Here is a 25,955-nt window from a genome sequence, read left to right as displayed (position 1 = left end):
AAACTTTCACAGTAGCTCATAAAGTACTCCGTATATTTACTCTAATATGTCTGGCATCCAATAAACCATAACAGAATTCCTATTTAATAAATGATCTTCCAACATGAGTCACTGGTCAAGAGTTAAAGATCAGGCATGTTTCGTTCAGCATAAGTTCATTCTGCAATGAGTTTTGTTTTAAATTTAATAATAACAGAAGATATATGGTGCTCCTCAACTGATCAACAAAATATTTAAACATGTAGGTCACACTGTAAATCTAACAAGCAATTTGCCCATTTTAGAATGTTAAATGGTATTTCAGCAACAATGTCTATGTTGTAAAGAAGAAAAAATAACATCCTAATTTGCTGATACAGTACCGTAGTTTTAGTAGTGAGTGAGCGTTTGATTCCATCAACACTGAGCTGCAAGAGGTGTCCTGTCCATCGAATTTCAGCATCAGAACCAATCTCGACTCCTTCTGTTCCATGCTTGAGTTGTTTCCGATGAAAGTAGACATTCCCTAGGTGCAACACTGCACAGAAAAATAATAAAATTACTAATACATCAGAGCATCTCTCTCTCTCTCTCTGTAACACACACACACACACACACACACACACACACACACACACACACACACACACAAAGAGCGACAATGGATCACACAATATGCCATTTTACTACAATAATATGTGCAGAACAAACAACACACATTAGAGACACATGAAGAATAGTGGATTTACACTACATTCCATTGTATGGAAGAGAAAATGATCCATAAATAAAGAGAGCCTACACATCATAATCAATCATTTGGTGTTACACATTCTTACAGAGATCTTTACACCATAAATTGGAAACTGCTATAAATTATACTTGATCTTCTTATAGAGTTTTAAAAATGATGATTAATAAAAGATAGGCCCATCGCACAATGCCCGGGCCCTTACAGCAGTCCTGGGCTTGGAAGGAGGGAGGAGGGGGGAGATGGAGTGGGCTTGCAGAAACCTCTTGCTGTGACTCCTCCTTCCCTCCCCCCATCCCACCTCCTCTGTGTGGTGTGCATGCACTCATGGGTGTGTACTGCAAAAGACTATTCACAGCTACACAATTTATCATTTTTTCTAGCTGTCTCTCTGTCTCATATTAAGAAATATATTTTATACAAAAATATAAGCACACTGATGTCACTTCAAATTTGGAAGATAGGTGAAAACAGAATAGAAATACAACTTTGGAGTACATCCGCACACAACAGCCATGCGGCGTTCTTAATGGTCAAATATTTTTCGCATTCAGCAAATTACAGACATACACCCTCCCAATCACACAAAAACGAGGCTGAAAATAATTCAGTTCCATTGAATTGTACTGAAATATGAAAATCTGACTGAAGAAAGATAAATATTCAGTTTTCATTTGCAGATACATTACGTTAATGTGTGATTAAAGAATAATGTCTGTAAAATTACTGTTGATCTTATACATCAAAGCAATACAGCAAACCTACTTTATCTTTTATAGATAAGAAATTTTTACCTGAAGCAAGTATCTTGAAAATTGTATCTTGCTCTTCTGAGGAAAGACCCAAAACCTGCATTGCTGACAGAAGCGACTGGAAATCTTCATTGTCTGCCTTGCCATCAATCTCAACATTGCCTCCCTGTAGCAAATATGTAGGTAATTTCATACAACGTTTTATAAACTGCTGTTAATTGAGGATACAATCAAGAGCTCATAATATAACCTGATTACACACTTTTTTAATAAATTATTTAGTCATAATAGCAATATTTTAATTCACTGACCTGGTTGAGGTAGAAGTATTTGTCAGGCGAGAGAAGACCATATTTTTCTCGTTGATCTGATGGAAGTCCACGTAACATCTCATAAAAGACATGATAGTTACGTTCTTCTGGTGCTTGAGTCACTATGCGTGACTTCTCTAACAGGTACTCAGTGATTTTGGCTCCAATTATTACACCACTGAAATTTTTAATGTTTCTACAGTTCAATTTGCCACTTATTTCACATTCAAGATTTAACTATCTGTTACACACTGCTGTAACCTGATGTTGCAGTACTTGGAAGTACATGAACTGGCTCTGAATGTTACATTACATTGGTCTACATGCTCCTGTTCAGCTATTTTTTAACTTTTTCTATTTATTTAACATTTTAATGACATGGTGTGTGACACTTGTGTTTTTGTATGACAGACTGTGCCTTATATTAGTGCAGTTGGAGGGTTTCAGTAAAAGCTAATGCATTACTCAATGTATACTGTGATTCTCCTAGTTATTCTTCTTCTCCTGCTGTCTTGTCATGTCATACTCTAGTTACTGTTTTTCACAAACGCCCTTACAGAAACTGTTGAAGTAAAATGTGCTTGAAAATGGGCATGATGACTGATGCATTACACCTTACAGAATATTCAATGAGCATTAAATAGTCACAGTGGAATTATTCATCTTACACATTAAGAACATGGCTGTGGCACCAGAAAATGGACCTTATTATAAATGTAAATATCGTCTTTTAGAATGACAATAAAATAGGCATAAACAATCAGAAAGTCAGAAAATAAAATCTCAACTTAATCTCAAGAAGAGTAAAATAATGAAAGGTAGTACATAGAATTTAGAGACCTTGGAAGATACAAAAGCTTTAGTGATAGCAAGACAGTATAATTCAGAAAACAGAGGCTCAAGCATAGAGACATGATTAATGGAAGAGGAGATGAAAATAATGTCCAAAGCAAGGGAAGACTGAGTACAGAGCACATACTTTCACACTTTTTTAAAAAGCCAAATTTATAACAAGGAAAGGAACAAAACAACACTACAAGCCAAAAGAAACATACATAAGAAGGGACTACTCCCAACAAGGAGAATATGGACACAGACTACAGAAACAACATCTGAAACTCATATATAATGATTAAGTGAAGCAGATCTATGTAATACATTAAACACCAAAATGGAGGATTAGGATGACGTGATCTGAAGAAATTAGCTCCAGACAACACTGATCAACAACATTTTTGTTACAAAGAATGTGAATGGTATTCTTTGCTAGGTCGTGGGTGCTGAATTGGAAAATGAAATCAGTTTTTTGGCTATCAGCTCTGTTTCCTTGTTACATTCTGCACTCTATTTATCAAAATCCTTGAAAACACCTATATTGGTTACTCTTTTATGTCTTAACTTAGGCATTCTGGATATTTAACTGTTGAAAACTAATTTAAATAAGTACAAGGAATCAGCATACTTGACTCTCAGTACGGAAATCCACTTCCTGGAAATTAGGGTGGTTTGGCAGTCCTGCCAACAAGTCACACTTGAACATGTAGAATCACACTCTGTTTAATGTCACTTACATCTTAGAATTCAGACATCTGACAATGGCTGGAAGTGACTGCTTATTGTTTAAGTTTTTGAAGGCTTGTGATACGTGTTTTCTGTTAATTTGTAACATGAAATGCTGTTAATAGTAAAATACCTGAGTAAGTAGTAAAAATTCTTCTCATTACGTCTGTGGAGAGAAACTCTGAAATCATGAAAATAGAAACTTAATCCTCTAGTAGAAGTATGCCGTGAACTTTGGAGTAAGATTAATGGCCAAGGTAAGAACTGCTGCCCCCCTCCCATACACATGTTGTTCATCCTGTACTACACTCCTGACAGGTTGGTTAAAAGGTTCACATTACATATACTTTCCTTTTCCCATGATTTTTAGAGAGGCAGCAAACTACAACATAGACTGTAATTTTCTCTGACAGAAATAAGTGACTCTTTTTGTCATGATATGAGCCCATTATGGACATCAGTGTAAATTGCTGAGTCTTGTTAATATTTTCCAGCAAATTAGTCTGAAAGCAATATTTGTCAACAATGAGAACAAATTTCCTTCTGTTCTGATTGCCCATTAAGTTAATCTGAGGAGGCATATGATAACATTAAACTGTGGCTCACACATATACAATATGAGAAATACGAATGGTCTATATGTGGGAGTCTCAATGTAATTAGAATTCTTCTTGACATGCAGCTCAGATGTATAAGGCACTGCTGCATTCTATGCGAGTAGAAAAGCAGAGACGGAAAAAGAAACACCAATTGGGAAAAAAAGGTCTTCTCTGAATGAACTGCTTACTGAACACAAGAATATTGTGGACACTTCTCTTGTTGTTCCCAAAAATGTTTATCTAACTCAGCTACACATTAAATTGGGTCTTTTCAAAAACTTTATGAAAACCAAGAACAATACTTCACATGTCCTCATTTACCTGAAAAAAAAAGTGATTTAACATGTCACTTAAACTACATTCCTTGAACCATGATTTGGACTTCGTCTCAGATAAACTTGGTACTGTTACTGACAAACATGGAGGATGGTTCCACCAAGACACTTCTTGAATACTATTCTTTCTTTACTTTTCTCTTAAGTTGCTCACTTCTCTGTGTACTGAGACGTTTTTCTGTTGTTTACATTTGTAAGTCTTGTTGTGAGAGCATGCCATTTTGCCTGACACTTAAAATACAAATGCAGCAGTAAACACTTACAAAGCCTATTATTACATGAAAACTGAGGACAATACAGAAATTCTGAACTTAGATCTGGATTCATTAGCCATTTATCTCCAAGTTTCTTGTAACTGAAACGAGGTCTGTCTGTTGTTAATCAGTGTAATTAGTCTTGTCACTCTGCTAAATGCAAAGCATTGCACTTTTAAAACTGTCACTCCTTCTGCATGAGAAACAGAAAATAATTTCTGGGATAATGCATTTGCTTTGAAAATGTCAAGTTTCTACTATCAACAGCTTTCATTTTCAGTTGGTTAGCCAGCAGTTTTAAAATTTGACTTTCGTATGTAGAGGAGGAATAATTTGTAGTTTATTACTACTGTAAAAGTTGCTAATGTAGTTCTCAAATATAATATTTCAATTAAACAACATAACTTACTCTTTAAAGTGAACCTCGAGATATTTTCCAAACCGTGATGAGTTGTCATTTCGCACTGTCTTGGCATTTCCAAAACTCTCAAGCAGTGGTGATGCTTCTAAAATCTGTTCAGTTATCAGATTTGAAGGTGCTTTATTCACAGCAGCTAGATACTGCATAACCAATTTTGTTGATTCAGTCTTTCCAGAACCACTCTCTCCTGAGATGACTACAACCTGATTTTCAGGTGGCATTCCTTCTTTGTGGAGATGACTGTAAGCAGCAGCGCCAACAGCAAACAGGTGCCTAGAACAACACATGCACATTTAAGTAAACCATAACACACCCATGGGTAGGTTACAGTACATTTATGTTCTCATGTTTGTGAATTGACCAATGGTGCTGAAATACAGTTATTTGTACCTTATTTTGCAACATGGTTCGTTTCCAGCATTAACTATTTCAAATTGCAATACATGTACATAGAGATTGGTGATAACACTGGGCTATCAGAAAAAATAAATCAAATAAGGCCAAAATTACGGAAACCTGAAGCACTTCGCTTCCACCTGAAGCACTTCGCTTCTGTGGCATGAAACCAACATTAGCCAGTTTCATAACGCCACATTTTTTGCTTTATTAGCATATGGCCAAAATTACAAAGTCAGTTGCATCTCTCATCAGCTAAATATAAGGTTCAATATTAATTACGTTTGGCTCATTAGTGGCGTGACGCAAGCTACACTGAAATGCGTTTGTGTTTTAAATTGGCCGGCCGCTCTCTACTCCTGAATTGATAGGAGTCGCTAAAATCTGAGAGCTTCGGCCGGTAGTAATTTATTATTGATTGAGGCCAACTTTATCCATTTGCCAGTATTGTGTGAAGGAACCATTATTGTCTGACGTGTTACTTTGTAGCACGGTATTTTTTCTGTATTTTATACTGTTTCCTGTCCTTGCGATAACTGTGCATAATAGCTGCAGTTGGGACATGTATTTAACATGTCAATACGTAAGACGATTTCAGTTTCGTTTACTAACAACACTTGTGCGATTTTTTACTCCAGTGCGTGCTGTCGCGGTAGTACGAAGCTTTCGTCTTGGAGCAGGATGGATTGTAACTACAATTAAATCAGCATGTATTTCTTAATAATTATGATTTGTTTCAGTACACACTATAAAGCCATATAAAGTATCCACTACAGTCGACTCTAAACTGATCCAAATGAACTTTGCTTTACTGAACATAACATTTCTATTTCCAGCAAGCTGGTACATCAGCTGTGTTGCGCAAGGAAAGCAATTATTGAAAGCACAGTGATCAGTACACAAGAGCAAGACTCCTGAAACAGTTAACGTCGAGAATTTGCAAGTGTAATCTAAAGTGACAATAAATTTATTGTAAAGAAATGTGAAATGATATTGAAAGTTACAGGACTGGATTGAGAGGTTACGCATTAATATATAAAAACATGCTTTGCAACAATAACGCGTATTCTCCGTTGACATTCAAAGCTGGTTACAGAGTTCTAGGAATATCCTGTTCCTTTATAGCAAATTCTTTCATTCCTCTGCACTGTGCTTCTATGTTACCTTATAAAAACAAAAACAAAAGATTGATCGATATGCAAATCAGCATACACATAGAAAAATAATTATTACAAACATTGCATAACGGCTTTTCAACTGTTCTTATTTTTGTTTGTAAAACTTATCCAAACCAGACCAAACATTTTCATTGTGGCCTAGTGCAGCCTATAGGCCTACATTATTTACTCGAATATAATCCTTAAGCGCATACATTGTTGCATGAAGGTTTCCGTAGCCATTCCCCAAATACTTTGAAGTGAAATTGCCCTTGTAAATTTCATGTCTTCCAAAGATTTGCAAGTAGCAAGTTATCGCCATGGTTATCGCAAAGTAATAGATAACCGATGATTTCTTGGAACTGCGTCTCTGCATATAGTGTTTTGTTTTTGGTCACGAGAACAATAATTGTATCAAAAGTTGGACCATCAATGCATAAACGGTTATGATAATCTTTTTTTCGTTCAACTACAATTCTTTGGACATATTTTCCTGAGTGAAACAGTTTCTCATCCGTGTTCCTTCTTTCTGCTCGCCACAGTATAGAGCAATTATAACAGCAGCAGCGTCTTGACTGTCCTACATTCCGAAGCAGAGTAAATATTGCACAATGGTATTGCACCTTTTTATTGACCAGCCGTTTATTCTTGGAAATGAGACTGAGGAGATCCGAGGATCCATTGACTGTGAATTCTATAATGACGTCTCAAAAGTCTCACGCAACTAGATGATAATTCCTCTCCGGTAAGAAGAAAACTTGTTTTTCTTATTTTGAACTTTGGATCGATTTTAAACTAATTAAATAATTAAGCCTCGAATAAGGCTACATACTTTCTTATTCGCCTTTATGATAGGCGGTTAGAATCTCTCAGGTTCTAAGCAAGACTGATAATTATATTCCCAACTCATTGAGAAATTTGCTCAGTTTTTGTACACAAGTGGTCTACTTTATGTCATGTTAGAGGTTTAGTGTTCTTATCGGTTTAGCTGGTAAGAGTGTGCTTACATTTTTGTCAGTGTATGAAAGAGAATAACAGTTTTAGAGTCCGCCCAGGTTACGGTAACCGATGCGCAGCGACCAAATTTCGTCCAAACCACTGACCAAGTTGATTCGGGGTCCCCGTTCTTTTTCAAACGATTTTACAGAAACTGTTCGATAAAAAAAAATCATTTTAGCGTTGCTTATAGCAATATATGTCAGCTTCAGATATATGTCCATCATTTCGTTAATGGTCATAGTTACAGTGATTTTGCATGTAAACAAGCCACGGCACGAAATTTGAAAAAGTTTGCAATGAAGAATAGAGGTCCCTACGATTTTACGTTTGGTGCGTTTTACATACGTTGCTGTGTATGAAATTTAGCTAACATATTGAATTTTTCTTTAGACTCAGGTGGAGGTCTTGTCCATCACCAATCTCAAGGAAACTGATGTGATGTAGCATTATCATTTGCGATCGCGTGCGCCAGCGATAAAGCCAGAATGAAATATTCACAACATTCCTAATATTTCATATATCGTTGGAGATATCGAAATAAGATTTTGGTATATGATAGCACGAGAAAAAGAGAGTATCTTGAAATATGGTTACTATCCAAAACTTATTTATCCACCGTGTTATTGTACTAACTACAGACTTTTTCGATGAAAGAATGTAATTTTTAAGGGTCATAGATAGCTGGTAAAACGAGAAATGCGTTAGGTTTTGGAACAACATAAGTGAAGACATTACGGTTACACATTTCTTTCCGTACCAAGGATATAATTTTTCATAAAGTAGGTACACTGTTATTAACTTAATTTGGGTATTCCTACGCTGGCCTTTGCTAAAACCGCCCACTATCTGACTGACACACTCTCACTGAGGTTGAACCTTTCCAACTCATTCTTCCACAATCGTCTTGTATAATTTTTTTCCCAACTGCTTTCGTTCATCCTCTCTATACGTCCAAACCATCCCAACATGTTGTTGTTGGTGTTGTGGTCTTCAGTCCTGAGACTGGTTTGATGCAGCTCTCCATGCTACTCTATCCTGTGCAAGCTTCTTCATCTCCCAGTACCTACTGCAACCTACATCCTTCTGAATCTGCTTAGTGTATTCATCTCTTGGTCTCCCCCTACGATTTTTACCCTCTACTCTGCCCTCCAATATTAAATTGGTGATCCCTTGATGCCTCAGAACATGTCCTACCAACCGATCCCTTCTACTGGTCAAGTTGTGCTACAAACTTCTCTTCTCCCCAATCCTATTCAATACTTCCTCATTAGTTATGTGATCTACCCATCTAATCTTCAGCATTCTTCTGTAGCACCACATTTCGAAAGCTTCTATTCTCTTCTTGTCCAAACTATTTACCGTCCATGTTTCACTTCCATACATGGCTACACTCCATACAAATACTTTCAGAAATGACTTCCTGACACTTAAATCTATACTCGATGTTAACAAATTTCTATTCTTCAGAAACGCTTTCCTTGCCATTGCCAGTCTACATTTTATATCCTCTCTACTTCGAACATCATCAGTTATTTTGCTCCCCAAATAGCAAAACTCCTTTACTACTTTAAGTGTCTCATTTCCTAATCTAATTCCCTCAGCATCACCCGACTTAATTCGACTACATTCCATTATCCTCGTTTTGCTTTTGTTGATTTTCATCTTATATCCTCCTTTCAAGACACTGTCCATTCCGTTCAACTGCTCTTCCAGGTCCTTTGCTGTCTCTGACAGAATTACAATGTCATCGGCAAACCTCAAGGTTTTTATTTCTTCTCCATGGATTTTAATACCTACTCCGAATTTTTCTTTTGTTTCCTTTACTGCTTGCTCAATATACAGATTGAATAAGATCGGGGAGAGGCTACAACCCTGTCTCACTCCCTTCCCAACCACTGCTTCCCTTTCATGTCCCTCGACTCTTATAACTGCCATCTGGTTTCTGTACAAATTGTAAATAGCCTTTCGCTCCCTGTATTTTACCCCTGCCACCTTTAGAATTTGAAAGAGAGTATTCCAGTCAACATTGTCAAAAGCTTTCTCTAAGTCTACAAATGCTAGAAACGTAGGTTTGCCTTTCCTTAATCTTTCTTCTAAGATAAGTCGTAAGGTCAGTATTGCCTCACGTGTTCCAGTATTTCTACGGAATCCAAACTGATCTTCCCCGAGGTCGGCTTCTACTAGTTTTTCCATTTGTCTGTAAAGAATTCGTGTTAGTATTTTGCACCTGTGGCTTATTAAACTGATTGTTCGGTAATTTTCACATCTGTCAACACCTGCTTTCTTTGGGATTGGAATTATTATATTCTTCTTGAAGTCTGAGGGTATTTCGCCTGTTTCATACATCTTGCTCACCAGATGGTAGAGTTTTGTCAGGACTGGCTCTCCCAAGGCCGTCAGTAGTTCCAATGGAATGTTGTCTACTCCGGGGGCCTTGTTTTGACTCAGGTCTTTCAGTGCTCTGTCAAACTCTTCACGCAGTATCGTATCTCCCATTTCATCTTCATCTACATCCTCTTCAATTTCCATAATATTGTCCTCAAGTACATCGCCCTTGTATAGACCCTCTATATACTCCTTCCACCTTTCTGCTTTCCCGTCTTTGCTTAGAACTGGGTTTCCATCTGAGCTCTTGATGTTCATACAAGTGGTTCTCTTATCTCCAAAGGTCTCTTTAATTTTCCTGTAGGCAGTATCTATCTTAGCCCTAGTGAGATAAGCCTCTACATCCTTACATTTGTCCTCTAGCCATCCCTGCTTAGCCATTTTGCACTTCCTGTCAATCTCATTTTTGAGACGTTTGTATTCCTTTTTGCCTGCTTCATTAACTGCATTTTTATATTTTCTCCTTTCGTCAATTAAATTCAATATTTCTTCTGTTACCCAAGGATTTCTAAGAGCCCTGGTCTTTTTACCTACTTGATCCTCTGCTGCCTTCACTACTTCATCCCTCAAAGCTACCCATTCTTCTTCTACTGTATTTCTTTCCCCCATTCCTGTCAATTGTTCCCATATGCTCTCCCTAAAACTCTGTACAACCTCTGGTTCTTTCAGTTTATCCAGGTCCCATCTCCTTAAATTCCCAGCTTTTTGCAGTTTCTTCAGTTTTAATCTACAGGTCATAACCAATAGATTGTGGTCAGAGTCCACATCTGCCCCTGGAAATGTCTTACAATTTAAAACCTGGTTCCTAAATCTCTGTCTTACCATTATATAATCTATCTGATACCTTTTAGTATCTCCAGGGTTCTTCCATGTATACAACCTTCTATCATGATTCTTAAACCAAGTGTTAGCTATAATTAAGTTGTGCTCTGTGCAAAATTCTACCAGGCGGCTTCCTATTTCATTTCTTAGCCCCAATCCATATTCACCTACTACGTTTCCTTCTCTCCCTTTTCCTACTCTCGAATTCCAGTCACCCATGACTATTAAATTTTCGTCTCCCTTCACTATCTGAATAATTTCTTTTATATCATCATACATTTCTTCAATTTCTTCGTCATCTGCAGAGCTAGTTGGCATATAAATTTGTACTACTGTAGTAGGCGTGGGCTTCGTGTCTATCTTGGCCACAATAATGCGTTCACTATGCTGTTTGTAGTAGCTTACCAGCATTCCTATTTTCCTATTCATTATTAAACCTACTCCTGCATTACCCCTATTTGACTTTGTGTTTATAACCCTGTAGTCACCTGACCAGAAGTCTTGTTCCTCCTGCCACCGAACTTCACTAATTCCCACTATATCTAACTTTAACCTATCCATTTCCCTTTTTAAATTTTCTAACCTACCTGCCCGATTAAAGGATCTGACATTCCACGCTCCGATCCGTAGGACGCCAGTTTTCTTTCTTCTGATAACGACGTCCTCTTGAGTAGTCCCCGCCCGGAGATCCGAATGGGGGACTATTTTACCTCCGGAATATTTTACCCAAGAGGATGCCATCATCATTTAATCATACAGTAAAGCTGCATGCCCTCGGGAAAAATTACGGTCGTAGTTTCCCCTTGCTTTCAGCCGTTCGCAGTACCAGCACAGCAATGCCGTTTTGGTTATTGTTACAAGGCCAGATCAGTCAATCATCCAGACTGTTGCCCTTGCAACTACTGAAAAGGCTGCTGCCCCTCTTCAGGAACCACATGTTTGTCTGGCCTCTCAACAGATACCCCTCCGTTGTGGTTGTACCTACGGTACGGCCATCTGTATCGCTGAGGCACGCAAGCCTCCCCACCAACGGCAAGGTCCATGGTTCATGGGGGGGCATCCCAACATAACTTTCTCAATACTCGACATTATATATTTATTTTTTATGACGATATTACAACAGGCTTGGAAAGTGAATCAATATTTCTCTTTCAAAATTTGTTGCAAAAAGAGATTTATTTTCAAATGAAATAACTTCTTCTAACACCGGAAAAGATTGTGATTCTTTTCCCCTGTAGTTTACGGTTAAGTTGATTAAGAGGGGAATTAACGTCTACCATGAAATAAAATTTTTGGTTCCATTATCATTCGTTAGTTCTCGATACAGTACACCCAAGCAGAACCTGTTAATAAGGAGATGGAACACTTCGAAATGTTTCGTCTCGATAACGTACATATGTTGTTATGCAGCAGAAGATCTGCATACTCACTCTTCGTTTCAGTTAAAATTTCTTTAAATTGGCAATGATTAAGAGATTTAACTATAACTGCCTTGATAACCTTAATCACACGATCTATAACTTTGCAAACTTCTTCTGGAAATTTCTGCACACAAAGCACTTCTTGATGAACGATGCAGTGGTACCCCCATGATGGTATTTTTCTTTCAAAAGTAAACAGTCATACTCTCTGCCCCAACTGTTGAATGTGATATTTTTATTGAGTGGAATATGCTATTTTTCAATGCGTTCAGTTACAGCATTTCTTATATCCTCTCCACGTGTTTGACCATTGAGTGGAAATAATCTTAAAGTTCTTCTTTAGGACGTGTAGATGAAATATATCATAAAAAAGTGAAACTTGCGTTCTATCATTTACGTCACAAGACTCGTCAGCAGCTGTTCATAAAGCTGGACGCACTTTAACATTTTCGAATTGCCGGTTGATGATATGCAAAAAACATTTTGTCTGTTCTGTCTTTCACTGTTTTAGCAGACAGTCGTAAATCTTCAATTTTTTAAAGAATATCTGCTTTGTTCTTAAAATACCGAAACAGTTCTGTGGGTGCATATATAAAACAACTATTTACCGTGTATGTATGGCTTTTCTCTTTTAGCAATCTCTTGGCTAATCACAAAACTTGTAATGTTAACACTATTGGAAGATTGCATCCAGTAATTAAATGTAGAACTCGATTTTTTTCTGGACTCTCCTGAGGTTCATCAACTGATTTCTTTCTTGTACCGCCGTCAGAATACACGGATTAGCTAGAACATTATGACCACCGACCTACTATCGATATAAACCCGTCCAGGAGGCAGCAGCGTCACCTGGCGAGGAATGACTGCTAGTCAATCACACGCACGGTGCATGTACTATCAGTGACCATGCTGTCCGCGTGTAGAGTGGGGATGGCGCGCGATCTATCTGAGTGTGACCGAGGGGAGGTTGTGATGGTCCGGAGGCTCGGCACGAGCATTTCGGAAACTGCACAACTTGTCGGGTGTTCGAGGAGTGCTGTGGTGAGCATCTTCAACACGTAGCGAAGTTAAGGTGATACCGCGACCAGACGTAGGGTTGGGCGGTCACCCCTCATTACTGATATCGGACGTCGTAGGCTGGGCAGATTGGTAAATCAGAACAGGCGACGAACTGTGGCGGAAATAACATCAGACTTTAATGCTGGCAGGCACAAATGTGTCTCAACACACAGCGCACCACTGTTAACGATGCAGCCGACGACCAGCGCTAAACACCACGACATCGGCAACTTCGACTGAAATGGGCACGTGACCATCGGCACTGGACATTGTCGCAGTGAAAGTGTGCTGCATGGTCTGATGAATCCCGATACCTTCTTCATCATGCCGACGGGAGGGCGCGAATTCATCGTCTTACCGGGAAACAGGTCCTTAACACCTGTACTGCGGGAGGAGATAATCTGACGGCGGATCCATTATGCTCTGAGGAACATACAAGCGGGCATCTATGGGTCCAGGGGAGCTCATGCAAGGCATCATGACGGCCAAGGAGTATTGTACACTGGTTGCAGACCATGTACACCCATTCATGACGACCATGTTTCCCTCGGCAGTGACATTTTTCAACAAGATAATGCGCTATGTCGCAAGGCCAGGATTGTGGTTCGAGGTACATAGTGGCGAGTTCCAGTTGATATGCTGGCCTCCGAACTCGTCAGATCTGAACCCGATCTAACACATCTGGGAAGTGATGGAACGTGGCGTCAGAGTTCATCGAACACTTCCCCGGAATTCACGGGAGTTAGGTGACTTATGTGTGCGGATGTGGTACCAACCCCCTCCAGCAACCAACAAAGCCCTCATTGCTTCCATGCCACAACGCGTCGCCGCCAAAGCCGGACATACAGTTAATTACCTAGATGGTCATAATGTTCTGGTTGATAAGTGTATTTAGTACTAAATGACATGTGTTCCGTTGCGAAATGTCTCTCCATATTTGATTTCTTGTTATGAACCAATTTTCCCTAACAAATGAGAATTTCGAAAGGCCATTGAAGTTTTTAATAAACGCGAAAGTCTTTAGCCATTCAACCTCAAATTTACGGATTTCGTCTTCCGTTTTTCTTTGCTTCTCCTATGTAGGCTTGTCAAACAAGAAACCTGTCACTAACACAAAATAATTACAGTTCTTAAATTTATGACAAAATACTTGTAGGGTCTGCAGCTAGTTGGAAAAATGCAGGTGACTTGTGGCGAGTCTTGAAGGGGAACCAAAATGCGTAGGACAGATGCAGTTGGAACTGCCAACGGTAGTGATGCAGATTTTAACTACAGTTGTAGTCTTCCGCACGTGGGCCACCAAGTTTCAATCGCACAGACATGCCCGCCCGCAAGTAGTATTTTTTGGAAGAGCCACACTGAAGGAGCGAAAGAGGCGTATGTGGCTCGTGAGCCAATTTTTTGCGACCACTGAGCGTAGGTCATTAAGGTGATAGACCAGAATGACGCTCGATTTTCGAACCGATGTTCATTATTTTTCAATAAAATAACAAACAAATTACAAAACTGACTTTATACCTTTATTGTATACCCTTAAGACAGTATTAATTTAATTTTAAGTGAGAAAGTTGCACCCAGAGGATACCACACGAAGTCGACGAAAGACCTTCGCGGAGTGCGAGGGCGGTTGGGGGGAGTTCTGAACGCCACAATTTTAAACCTAGAACAAAACTTTGAAAACTGTTTTGAAACTGATGATATCGGCGAACGTATTACGTAGGAATATTTTTAAAAACTAATGGTTTTTGACAAAATGGCGGCACTCTGAAATAAAAGTTGATTTTTTCGACAAGAATGCCTTTATAAACCTGTACCAAAAGACGGAAATTAAAATATACCGCGAAAATCCTTGGTACTTCAGTAGAAATAACGCCGACTCACAAGCTAAAAAAATGGATACTGTAATTGCATGTGTATTTCACGAGTTATAGCTCCCGACAACTTGAAACATGTGTTTTGAAAAGAAAATATCATCTTGTGTTTTTTCAGTATTGAAATTGAACAAACCTTTAATCGGCAATGCCAGCGCCGAGCAGTTGGCCTTTTTTCCGCCGATGTCTGAAATTGCAACGAAATTAATCGATTAACCCGCTTACCAGTCTAAGCGTTTTTTGCACGAATCGAATTATTTTTCGAATCTTTTCTATCCGCACAAATACGTTTGTCTGTCATTTTCAAGCACTAACGTTTTACTTCATACAAAAAACAAGCGAGATGTCAAGCATGTGCTTTCAGATTCTTTACCACAAGCGAATAATGAGAAATCTTGTTGAGAATAGTATTGCAGTTGACACTAATTCCCTCTATGATACTACCCTAAATTAAGAAGATCCCTATTACGTCAGTAACTATTACAGTATTAAATCGGCTGTATTGTGCGCTTGAATACGCTAGACGCCCATATAGTAAATAGCGGTTTTAATATATTTTAACATTAATGGGCACACTTTATAAGAATGAATCTTAAAAACAGACTCTACAGGGAACATTTTCAGCCAATTAAAAAATTAAGCTAAATTAAATTTGTACCCTAGACTACCCCCTTAAGCCAATGCTACTCTCTGTTCAAGGAACACGGAACCTAAGTGCTATAGACCTGTAAGACGAAGCTAATGTGTTGTTTGTCTTTGCGTGACTGCAAAAGACAAATCAAGGGAAAAAAGTAAACATTTTCTAACAGTTTGACGCAAAACGCAAGTACCTGACAATGTTTTAAACATTTTCAAGCTAAAATGATTCCATTATATCACCCAGTGCCTGAGGGCTAAGTTCATAACGTGAGAGAAGAGCTATATTTTCTCCGATAAGCTCTACGCGAAATCAGTACATTGTGGGACGCTATCATGCAGGTATTAACCTCTCTGTTATCAGATTTCAGATAAATGAACAAGGGCAACACTGTATTGTTACTTCATTTTGGGGCAAAGATGTTGATGAAAGATTTGGTCGCCACGAAACAGTGCCATTTATAAATCTGTTGTAAAGCGAATTACATCAAGCTCAAAGGAAATCAGGCAGTTTCTGCATTCACCAAACTTCGTTTAGATCGTCTTATCGTTGCCTTTTGGGTTGTTTCGGCGCAAATATACTGCCACTTTTAAGTCTTCGGAAAATATTTTAGGAAACGAATACTTTTTGAAACTTATATGCAAAATAATGCATGTCACATGTCCTAGCTTTTTGAATTTGTAGCATACATATGGACTCTTCGTTTTAGATTTTATTTAGGAAACAACCAGTACACTTGCTTTGCAATATGTTTCTGTGGACCATGACTGAATTTCCCTTTCAGCCATTCCTGGTGTCGGTATCTCACTGACACAATCAGATATAAGGTTCCAAATAACAATCTTTTTTTATATAAAAAAACTTATATTGTTCTTCTTCAGAGTCTCAAGTTGGCCACCATTCTCTTGAGAAAGTGCAACGCACCGCCATCTGAAGAAAGACCTAGTAACCCCTGTGAAGATATCACATTAAGGTATCACAGTGTGTATACGTTCACCAGTTTTCTTAAATCAAAGAAGAAACATAATGAAACTCAGGCTCAAGAGACATTCGGAATGCTGAAATGGAAAAGTTTAGGAATCTTCATACATGAAGAGTTCTGGCTATCTAAAGCAAAAAAGTGGACATTTTGTATGGCGAACTCAGAAGGTTCTTATTTACGGTTTTAAATGGACCTGAGATACGCGTTACATTCAGAATACAGCGTTAATTCTTGTCGATGGCTGAAGTTAATGTTCGAAGTGCTAATGAATAGTCCGACATTCTGTATCATACGGAAGGCCAACGGCTTGCCGCAGTGGTAGTACCGGTTGCCGTCAGATCACAGGGGTTCAACGCTGTCGGACTTGTCTTGGCTAGCAGTTGGATGGGTGACCGTCCGGGTCTGCCGAGAGCTGTTGGCAAGCAGGATGCACGTAGGCCTTGTGAGATCAACTGAGGAGCTACTTGACTGAGAAGCACCGGTTCCGTTCACGAAAACTGATTACGGCCAGGAGAGCGGTGTTCTGACCATATGCCCTTCCATATCCGCATCCAGTGATGCCTATCGGCTGAGGATAACGCGGCGTATGGTCGGTTGGACCTTCCAAACTCTGTTCGGACGGAGTTTAGTTTAATTTTTTATATCATATCGAAGCACTGGGAGTGTTGTCTTCTTTCATAATTATCTTGGTGCTTAGGAACAATCTGCTACTTTTCTACTTAACAACGACATGCCGCGAATGTATGTACACACCGCCATGCACTACACTACTGGTGACGTAACTAAACCTCTCTCGACAGAGTATATGTTTATCGGCGTCCCAGATCGATATTCTGCACTGCTATACTGGTATTTATGGAGTAACTGCTCAGTCCTCACTTAAAACCTGGAGACAACACAAAAACGTCGCAAGTCCCGCACTACTAATCGTTGTTGTATACTAATCTCATTGCAACCAGTAATGTCTCGAGCTTCTCCCATTGCACAGGAAAGATACAACTGTAACGGTCTCCGTTATCGCCAAACTGACTCTTAGCTACTCCATCTGCAATTATTACAAATGAAAAGTCCGAGGATGCGAATTGAGAGATATGAAGATCCGAAATTTGTACCAAAATACATTCCAGTTTCTGTTGTTGCTGTTGTTGTTGTCTTACGTCCGAGAAATAGTTTGATGCAGCTCACCACGTCATTGTCTCCTGTACAAGTTTCTTCATTTCTGCATAACTACACAGTAAACTTCATGCATTAATTGGGCCATAACCCAGCATATTATAGTCTTAGGTGGAGATTTCAATTTACCAGATATAGACTGGGACACTCAAATGTTTAGGACGGGTGGTAGGGACAGAGCATCGACTGACATTATACTGAGTGCACTATCCGAAAATTACCTCGAGCAATTAAACAGAGAACCGACTCATGGAGATAACATCTTGGACCTACTGATAACAAACAGACCCGAACTTTTCGACTCTGTAAGTGCAGAACAGGGAATCAGTGATTATAAGGCCGTTGCAGCATCCCTGAATATGGAAGTTAATAGGAATATAAAAAAAGGGAGGAAGGTTTATCTGTTTAGCAAGAGTAATAGAAGACAGATTTCAGACTACCTAACAGATCAAAACGAAAATTTCTGTTCCGACACTGACAATGTTGAGTGTTTATGGAAAAAGTTCAAGGCAAGCGTAAAATGCGTTTTAGACAGGTACGTGCCGAGTAAAACTGTGAGGGACGGGAAAAACCCACCGTGGTTCAACAACAAAGTTAGGAAACTACTGCGAAAGCAAAGAGAGCTTCACTCCAAGTTTAAACGCAACCAAAACCTCTCAGACGAACAGAAGCTAAACGATGTCCAAAAATGGTTCAAATGGCTCTGAGCACTATGCGACTTAACTTCTTAGATCATCAGTCGCCTAGAACTTAGAACTAATTAAACCTAACTAACCTAAGGACATCACACACATCCATGCCCGAGGCAGGATTCGAACCTGCGACCGTAGCGGTCGCTCGGCTCCAGACTGTAGCGCCTAGACCCGCACGGCCACTCCGGCCGGCTAAACGATGTCAAAGTTAGCGTAGGGAGGGCTATGCGTGAAGCGTTCAGTGAATTCGAAAGTAAAATTCTATGTACCGACTTGACAGAAAATCCTAGGAAATTCTGGTCTTACGTTAAATCAGTAAGTGGCTCGAAACAGCATATCCAGACACTCCGGGATGATGATGGCATTGAAACAGAGGATGACACGCGTAAAGCTGAAATACTGGTTCAAATGGCTCTGAGCGCTATGCGATTTAACTTCTGAGGTCATCAGTCGCCTAGAACTTAGAACTAATTAAACCTAACTAACCTAAGGACATCACACACATCCATGCCCGAGGCAGGATTCGAACCTGCGACCGTAGCGGTCGCTCGGCTCCAGACTGTAGCGCCTAGACCCGCACGGCCACTCCGGCCGGCTAAACGATGTCAAAGTTAGCGTAGGGAGGGCTATGCGTGAAGCGTTCAGTGAATTCGAAAGTAAAATTCTATGTACCGACTTGACAGAAAATCCTAGGAAATTCTGGTCTTACGTTAAATCAGTAAGTGGCTCGAAGCAGCATATCCAGACACTCCAGGATGATGATGGCATTGAAACAGAGGATGACACGGGTAAAGCTGAAATACTGGTTCAAATGGCTCTGAGCACTATGCGATTTAACGTCTGAGGTCATCAGTCGCCTAGAACTTAGAACTAATTAAACCTAACTAACCTAAGGACATCACACACATCCATTCCCGAGGCAGGATTCGAACCTGCGACCGTAGCGGTCGCTCGGTTCCGGACTGAAGCGCCTAGAACCGCACGGCCACTCCGGCCGGCTGCTGAAATACTAAACACCTTTTTCCAAAGCTGTTTCACAGAGGAAGACCGCACTGCTGTTCCTTCTCTAAATCCTCGCACAACTGAAAAAATGGCTGACACCGAAATAAGTGTCCAAGGAATAGAAAAGCAGCTGGAATCACTCAAGAGAGGAAAGTCCACTGGACCTGACGGGATACCAATTCGATTCTACACAGAGTACGCGAAAGAACTTGCCCCCCTTCTAACAGCCGTGTACCGCAAGTCTCTAGAGGAACGGAAGGTTCCAAATGATTGGAAAAGAGCACAGGTAGACCCAGTCTTCAAGAAGGGTCGTCGAGCAGATGCGCAAAACTATAGACCTATATCTCTGATGTCGATCTGTTGTAGAATTTTAGAACATGTTTTTTGCTCGAGTATCATGTCGTTTTTGGAAACCCAGAATCTACTCTGTAGGAATCAACATGGATTCCGGAAACAGCGATCGTGTGAGACCCAACTCGCTTTATTTGCTCATGAGACCCAGAAAATATTAGATACAGGCTCCCAGGTAGATGCTATTTTCCTTGACTTCCGGAAGGCGTTCGATACAGTTCCGCACTGTCGCCTGATAAACAAAGTAAGAGCCTACAGAATATCGGACCAGCTATGTGGCTGGATTGAAGAGTTTTTAGCAAACAGAACACAGCATGTTGTTATCAATGGAGAGACGTCTACAGACGTTAAAGTAACCTCTGGCGTGCCACAGGGGAGTATTATGGGACCATTGCTTTTCACAATATATATAAATGACCTAGTAGATAGTGTCAGAAGTTCTATGCGGCTTTTCGCGGATGATGCTGTAGTATACAGAGAAGTTGCAGCATTAGAAAATTGTAGCGAAATGCAGGAAGATCTGCAGCGGATAGGCACTTGGTGCACGGAGTGGCAACTGACCCTTAACATAGACAAATGTAATGTATTGCGAATACATAGAAAGAAGGATCCTTTATTGTATGATTATATGATAGCGGAACAAACACTGGTATCAGTTACTTCTGTAAAATATCTGGGAGTATGCGTGCGGAACGATTTGAAGTGGAATGAGCATATAAAATTAATTGTGGTAAGGCGGGTACCAGTTTGAGATTCATTGGGAGAGTCCTTAGAAAATGTAGTCCATCAACAAAGGAGGTGGCTTACAAAACACTCGTTCGACCTATACTTGAGTATTGCTCATCAGTGTGGGATCCGTACCAGATCGGGTTGACGGAGGAGATGTGGAAGATCCAAAGAAGAGCGGCGCGTTTCGTCACAGGGTTATTTGGTAAGCGTGATAGCGTTACGGAGATGTTTAGCAAACGCAAGTGGCAGACTCTGCTAGAGAGACGCTCTGCATCGCGGTGTAGCTTGCTCGCCAGGTTTCGAGAGGGTGCGTTTCTGGATGAGGTATCGAATATATTGCGTCCCCCTACTTATACCTCCCGAGGAGATCACGAATGTAAAATTAGAGAGATTCGAGCGCGCACAGAGGCTTTCAGACAGTCGTTCTTCCCGCGAACCATATGCGACTGGAACAGAAAAGGGAGGTAATGACAGAGGTACGTAAAGTGCCCTCCGCCACACACCGTTGGGTGGCTTGCGGAGTATAAATGTAGATGTAGATGTAGATGAGTGGCTCAAACCAATTTCAGTCGATGATGTAAATCCCATGATAGAGTTTAGTAACACATTCTTAAGCGCTTTTATCTTGTGAACGAGGCCACTCGCTCTTTTGCTAAGTGAACACTGTTACAATGCTTTGTCCGTAGCGTATGTTCCTGAATTATGTACAACATGACTAACACTAGAGCGCATCATGCGTTCTAGCTAAAGGTGATTTGACAAAAGAATGTTCAGTTTTCAAGAGCAATACAGCCTATATCCATTTGAACGTTCTTACTGTGTTTGAGCCTCCCCTCTACAGGTTTTGCCCCCCCACACCTATCCTCCAATATCAAAGTTTACCAAACTTGACATTGCCTCAGAATATCGTCCTCTTTTAGTCAGGTTGTGCCATCCATTTCTTTTTCCCCATTTTAATTCAGTACCTCTCCATTAGTTGCTCGATCTACCCATATAATCTTCTGCATTCTCCTGTTGCACCCCGTTTCAAAAGTTTCTGTTGCATTCTTGTGCGAAAGTTTCTATTATCCACGCGTCACATCCGCACAAGGCAATCTCCAATCAAATATATCCAGTCTTCCTCACCTTGACATTTACACTGATGGGCCAAAATATTACGACCGTTGTCCATCCGGTATTGAATGCCATCTGATGGCTTTGCGGGCACGTTTCGCAGTATGGAAACTACACTCCTGGAAATGGAAAAAAGAACACATTGACACCGGTGTGTCAGACCCACCATACTTGCTCCGGACACTGCGAGAGGGCTGTACAAGCAATGATCACACGCACGACACAGCGGACACACCAGGAACCGCGGTGTTGGCCGTCGAATGGCGCTAGCTGCGCAGCATTTGTGCACCGCCGCCGTCAGTGTCAGCCAGTTTGCCGTGGCATACGGAGCTCCATCGCAGTCTTTAACACTGGTAGCATGCCGCGACAGCGTGGACGTGAACCGTATGTGCAGTTGACGGACTTTGAGCGAGGGCGTATAGTGGGCATGCGGGAGGCCGGGTGGACGTACCGCCGAATTGCTCAACACGTGGGGCGTGAGGTCTCCACAGTACATCGATGTTGTCGCCAGTGGTCGGCGGAAGGTGCACGTGCCCGTCGACCTGGGACCGGACCGCAGCGACGCACGGATGCACGCCAAGACCGTAGGATCCTACGCAGTGCCGTAGGGGACCGCACCGCCACTTCCCAGCAAATTAGGGACACTGTTGCTCCTGGGGTATCGGCGAGCACCATTCGCAACCGTCTCCATGAAGCTGGGCTACGGTCCCGCACACCGTTAGGCCGTCTTCCGCTCACGCCCCAACATCGTGCAGCCCGCGTCCAGTGGTGTCGCGACAGGCGTGAATGGAGGGACGAATGGAGACGTGTCGTCTTCAGCGATGAGAGTCGCTTCTGCCTTGGTGCCAATGATGGTTGTATGCGTGTTTGGCGCCGTGCAGGTGAGCGCCACAATCAGGACTGCATACGACCGAGGCACACAGGGCCAACACCCGGCATCATGGTGTGGGGAGCGATCTCCTACACTGGCCGTACACCACTGGTGATCGTCGAGGGGACACTGAATAGTGCACGGTACATCCAAACCGTCATCGAACCCATCGTTCTACCATTCCTAGACCGGCAAGGGAACTTGCTGTTCCAACAGGACAATGCACGTCCGCATGTATCCTGTGCCACCCAACGTGCTCTAGAAGGTGTAAGTCAACTACCCTGGCCAGCAAGATCTCCGGATCTGTCCCCCATTGAGCATGTTTTGGACTGGATGAAGCGTCGTCTCACGCGGTCTGCACGTCCAGCACGAACGCTGGTCCAACTGAGGCGCCAGGTGGAAATGGCATGGCAAGCCGTTCCACAGGACTACATCCAGCATCTCTACGATCGTCTCCATGGGAGAATAGCAGCCTGCATTGCTGCGAAAGGTGGATATACACTGTACTAGTGCCGACATTGTGCATGCTCTGTTGCCTGTGTCTATGTGCCTGTGGTTCTGTCAGTGTGATCATGTGATGTATCTGACCCCAGGAATGTGTCAATAAAGTTTCCCCTTCCTGGGACAATGAATTCACGGTGTTCTTATTTCAATTTCCAGGAGTGTATATAAGCGCAGTAGAGACGAATGGGAAACATGCCCGTGCCTAGGAACGAGCTTCTCGGAAATGGGGACACCGGTTGGCTCTTCGTTTGCTATTGTCGTGAACAATTACGGAAAGAAACTGAATGGCAGCGAAACCACGAGTAGGTGACAAAGTGTTGGACGTCCATGCTTCCACACTGAAGTGGACGTCAGAGGCTTGTCCACTCTGTGAAGCCGGATTAGCGGCTATCTGTGGCAGACCTGACGACAGAGTATACTGATGCAGGCGCAAGTGTTTTGGAGTGCAAATTTTTGAACAATCTACGGAGAACACGTACCACAGCTGTTCCCATGTTCACCCAAGACGTCGTCAATAATGGTTGCAGTGCGCACGGAATCATCGAGATTCGACCGTGGAGTAGTGAAAATTGTCGCCTGGTCGGATTAATGATGTTTCTTGTTACATCAGATCGATAGTTGTGTCCAGCTAGGTGAACGGCTCCTTGAAACATGTACCGCACGACGGACCTAGGTCGGTGGGAGCAGTATACTATAGGGTACATCCATCTGAGCTTTCATGGAACTATGGTAGTAGTCGAAAGAACCATGGCAGCTGTGTACTACGTGAATTTTATTGCGCACCACACGCATCCCTTCATGCTTGATGTCTTCTCTGACGACGATGGCACCTTCGAGCAGGTAACTGTTCGTATCACAACACCAGAACCGTTCCACAGTGGTTTGAGAGACATGATAGTGAGCTCACATTGATATCTTGGCCTCCAAATTCGCCTAATATGAACCCGATGGAAAACATTTGGGACGCTATCGGGCGCCAGCTCCGCGTCGACAAACCACCGCACCTGAGCGTAAACATATTTCTCCGGAAGCCTACCAAGGACTTTCGAATCCGTGCCACATATTGCTGTATTGCGTTTCAAAGGTGGACTAACAATCTGTGAAGAAGGTGGTCATAATGTTGGGTTCATCAGTGATTATTCGACGTTAAGAAACTTCTCTTGTTCAGAAATGCTTTTCTTGCTACTGCTGTTCCGCATTTGCACCCTCACTACTTCCGCCAACACCAATTATTTTGAATATTTCTTGGGTATTCAGCCGGGTGGTGATGTCCAGAATCCGCGAGCCGACTTTTTGCAGTCATCAGGCGTTCCTGCGACTGGTTGTTTTCTGCTGGGCGCCGCCTTTATATCCCCTTCCCTCCCCTCCCACATCCACCGTGTGGGGGACTATTTTCCGTCAGAAAAATTTTACAAAAGGGGTTGCCATACAGCAGAATTGAATGCCCACGGGAAAATTAACAGCTATAACTGCCCCTTGCTTTCAGAGGTACCAACATAGCAAGCCTTTGTTTGCTAAATGTTACGAGGGCTACCCACATAGTAATATACCGCATTTTTTTCTCAGCCGAAAACAATGCTACGAATGCGAAACGTTACGAATGTATTACAAGGGTTATCCAGAAAGTAAGTTTCGATCGGTCGCGAAATGGAAACCACTGGGAAAATCCGGTAAAGCTTTGCACAGATTTGTTGGGCAGTGTCTCTAGTATGCCCGTCGATTGTGTCACGTCGCTCTTTTCAGTTTTGGGTGAACAGTGAGCACGTAAAGATGCGTAGGGAATAGCGTCTTCCGCCAAGTATGAGGGTCTGGTTAGAGATTTCGCCTGTGTCATGCAGCCCACATAACACAACTGTCGAGCAGTTCCTTCTTGATGTCAGTTCTCGGCCGCACACTGCAGGGGCAATAAAGACGCTACTGCAGCGTTTCCGAGGAGAAGTGTTTGATCACCCGCAATACAGTCCGTAATTGGCTCCCACCGAGTCTCAGCTCTGCTCGCAAGAACCGCTCGCTATGAAGACAAAATTTTTCTACAGACAGCGAGCTGCAGACCAGCGCAGATACTGGCAGAAAGCACAGGCGGCTGCTTTCTATGATGAGAATATTGGAAAGTTGATACAACACTACGACAACACTCGAAGTTGGAGCGGCGGCTATGTAGAGAAGTATGTGGAAGGTGTACTTAACTGTTACAAATAAAATGTTTGTGGCTTTCACTGTAGTTTCCATTTCCCGACCGATCGGAACTTACTTTCTCGACAACCCTCGTATTTGAAGTCTCCTGAGTGAGCGCGCCAAGTTTCCGTCACTTCCGACAGATAGCTTAGCTGCAGGACAGTTTCAAAATGGCGTTCTTGGTGATCTACGTTACAAGCAACGTACCGGCATTGAATTTCTCACTGCAAAGAAAGAAACTGTGGGGAATATTCACAAACGCTTGTGCATGTTCTATGGAGCAATTGCAGTCGACAGAAGTACAATTAGTCGCTGGGCACAGAGGGTGAGGTCATCAGAAGGCGACTCGGCAGATCTCCACGATTTGCAGCAGTCGGGGAGGCCTGGCTGTCACACCTGACAGCTCTGACCTAGTCCCCTCGGACTCCCACTTATTTGGGCCATTAAATGATGCCATTCGTGGAAGACTTCTGAGGACACGAGAGGTGATTCACAAAGTGAAGCACTGGCTCCGCCACCAGGACAAAGATTAGTACCGACAGGGCATACACGCCCTTGTTTGGCACTGGAGGAAGGCCATATAACGGGATGGAGATTACGTGGAAAAATAGGGTGTGTAGATAAAACACCATTCTTTCATGTGTAATTCTCATT

At 41.7% G+C, this 25,955-nt stretch overlaps 1 protein-coding gene across 1 annotated transcript in view; it reads right to left on the bottom strand.

Moving 5' to 3' along the window:
• The window catches only part of LOC126162120 (unconventional myosin-XV), a 504,442-nt gene that overhangs the window by 393,832 nt on the left and 84,655 nt on the right, over positions 1-25,955 (bottom strand). The window contains exons 5-8 of the mRNA XM_049918408.1: positions 4,951-5,235; positions 1,794-1,971; positions 1,525-1,648; positions 363-517 (exon numbers count right to left, since the gene is read on the bottom strand). Coding sequence (XP_049774365.1) covers positions 363-517; positions 1,525-1,648; positions 1,794-1,971; positions 4,951-5,235 — 742 coding nt within the window. The remainder of the gene's footprint in view (positions 1-362; positions 518-1,524; positions 1,649-1,793; positions 1,972-4,950; positions 5,236-25,955) is intronic.

This window comes from Schistocerca cancellata, chromosome 2, assembly GCF_023864275.1.
Source record: "Schistocerca cancellata isolate TAMUIC-IGC-003103 chromosome 2, iqSchCanc2.1, whole genome shotgun sequence".
Classification (NCBI taxonomy): Eukaryota; Metazoa; Arthropoda; class Insecta; order Orthoptera; family Acrididae; genus Schistocerca; species Schistocerca cancellata.
This window is presented reverse-complemented; position numbering and strand designations above follow the sequence as displayed.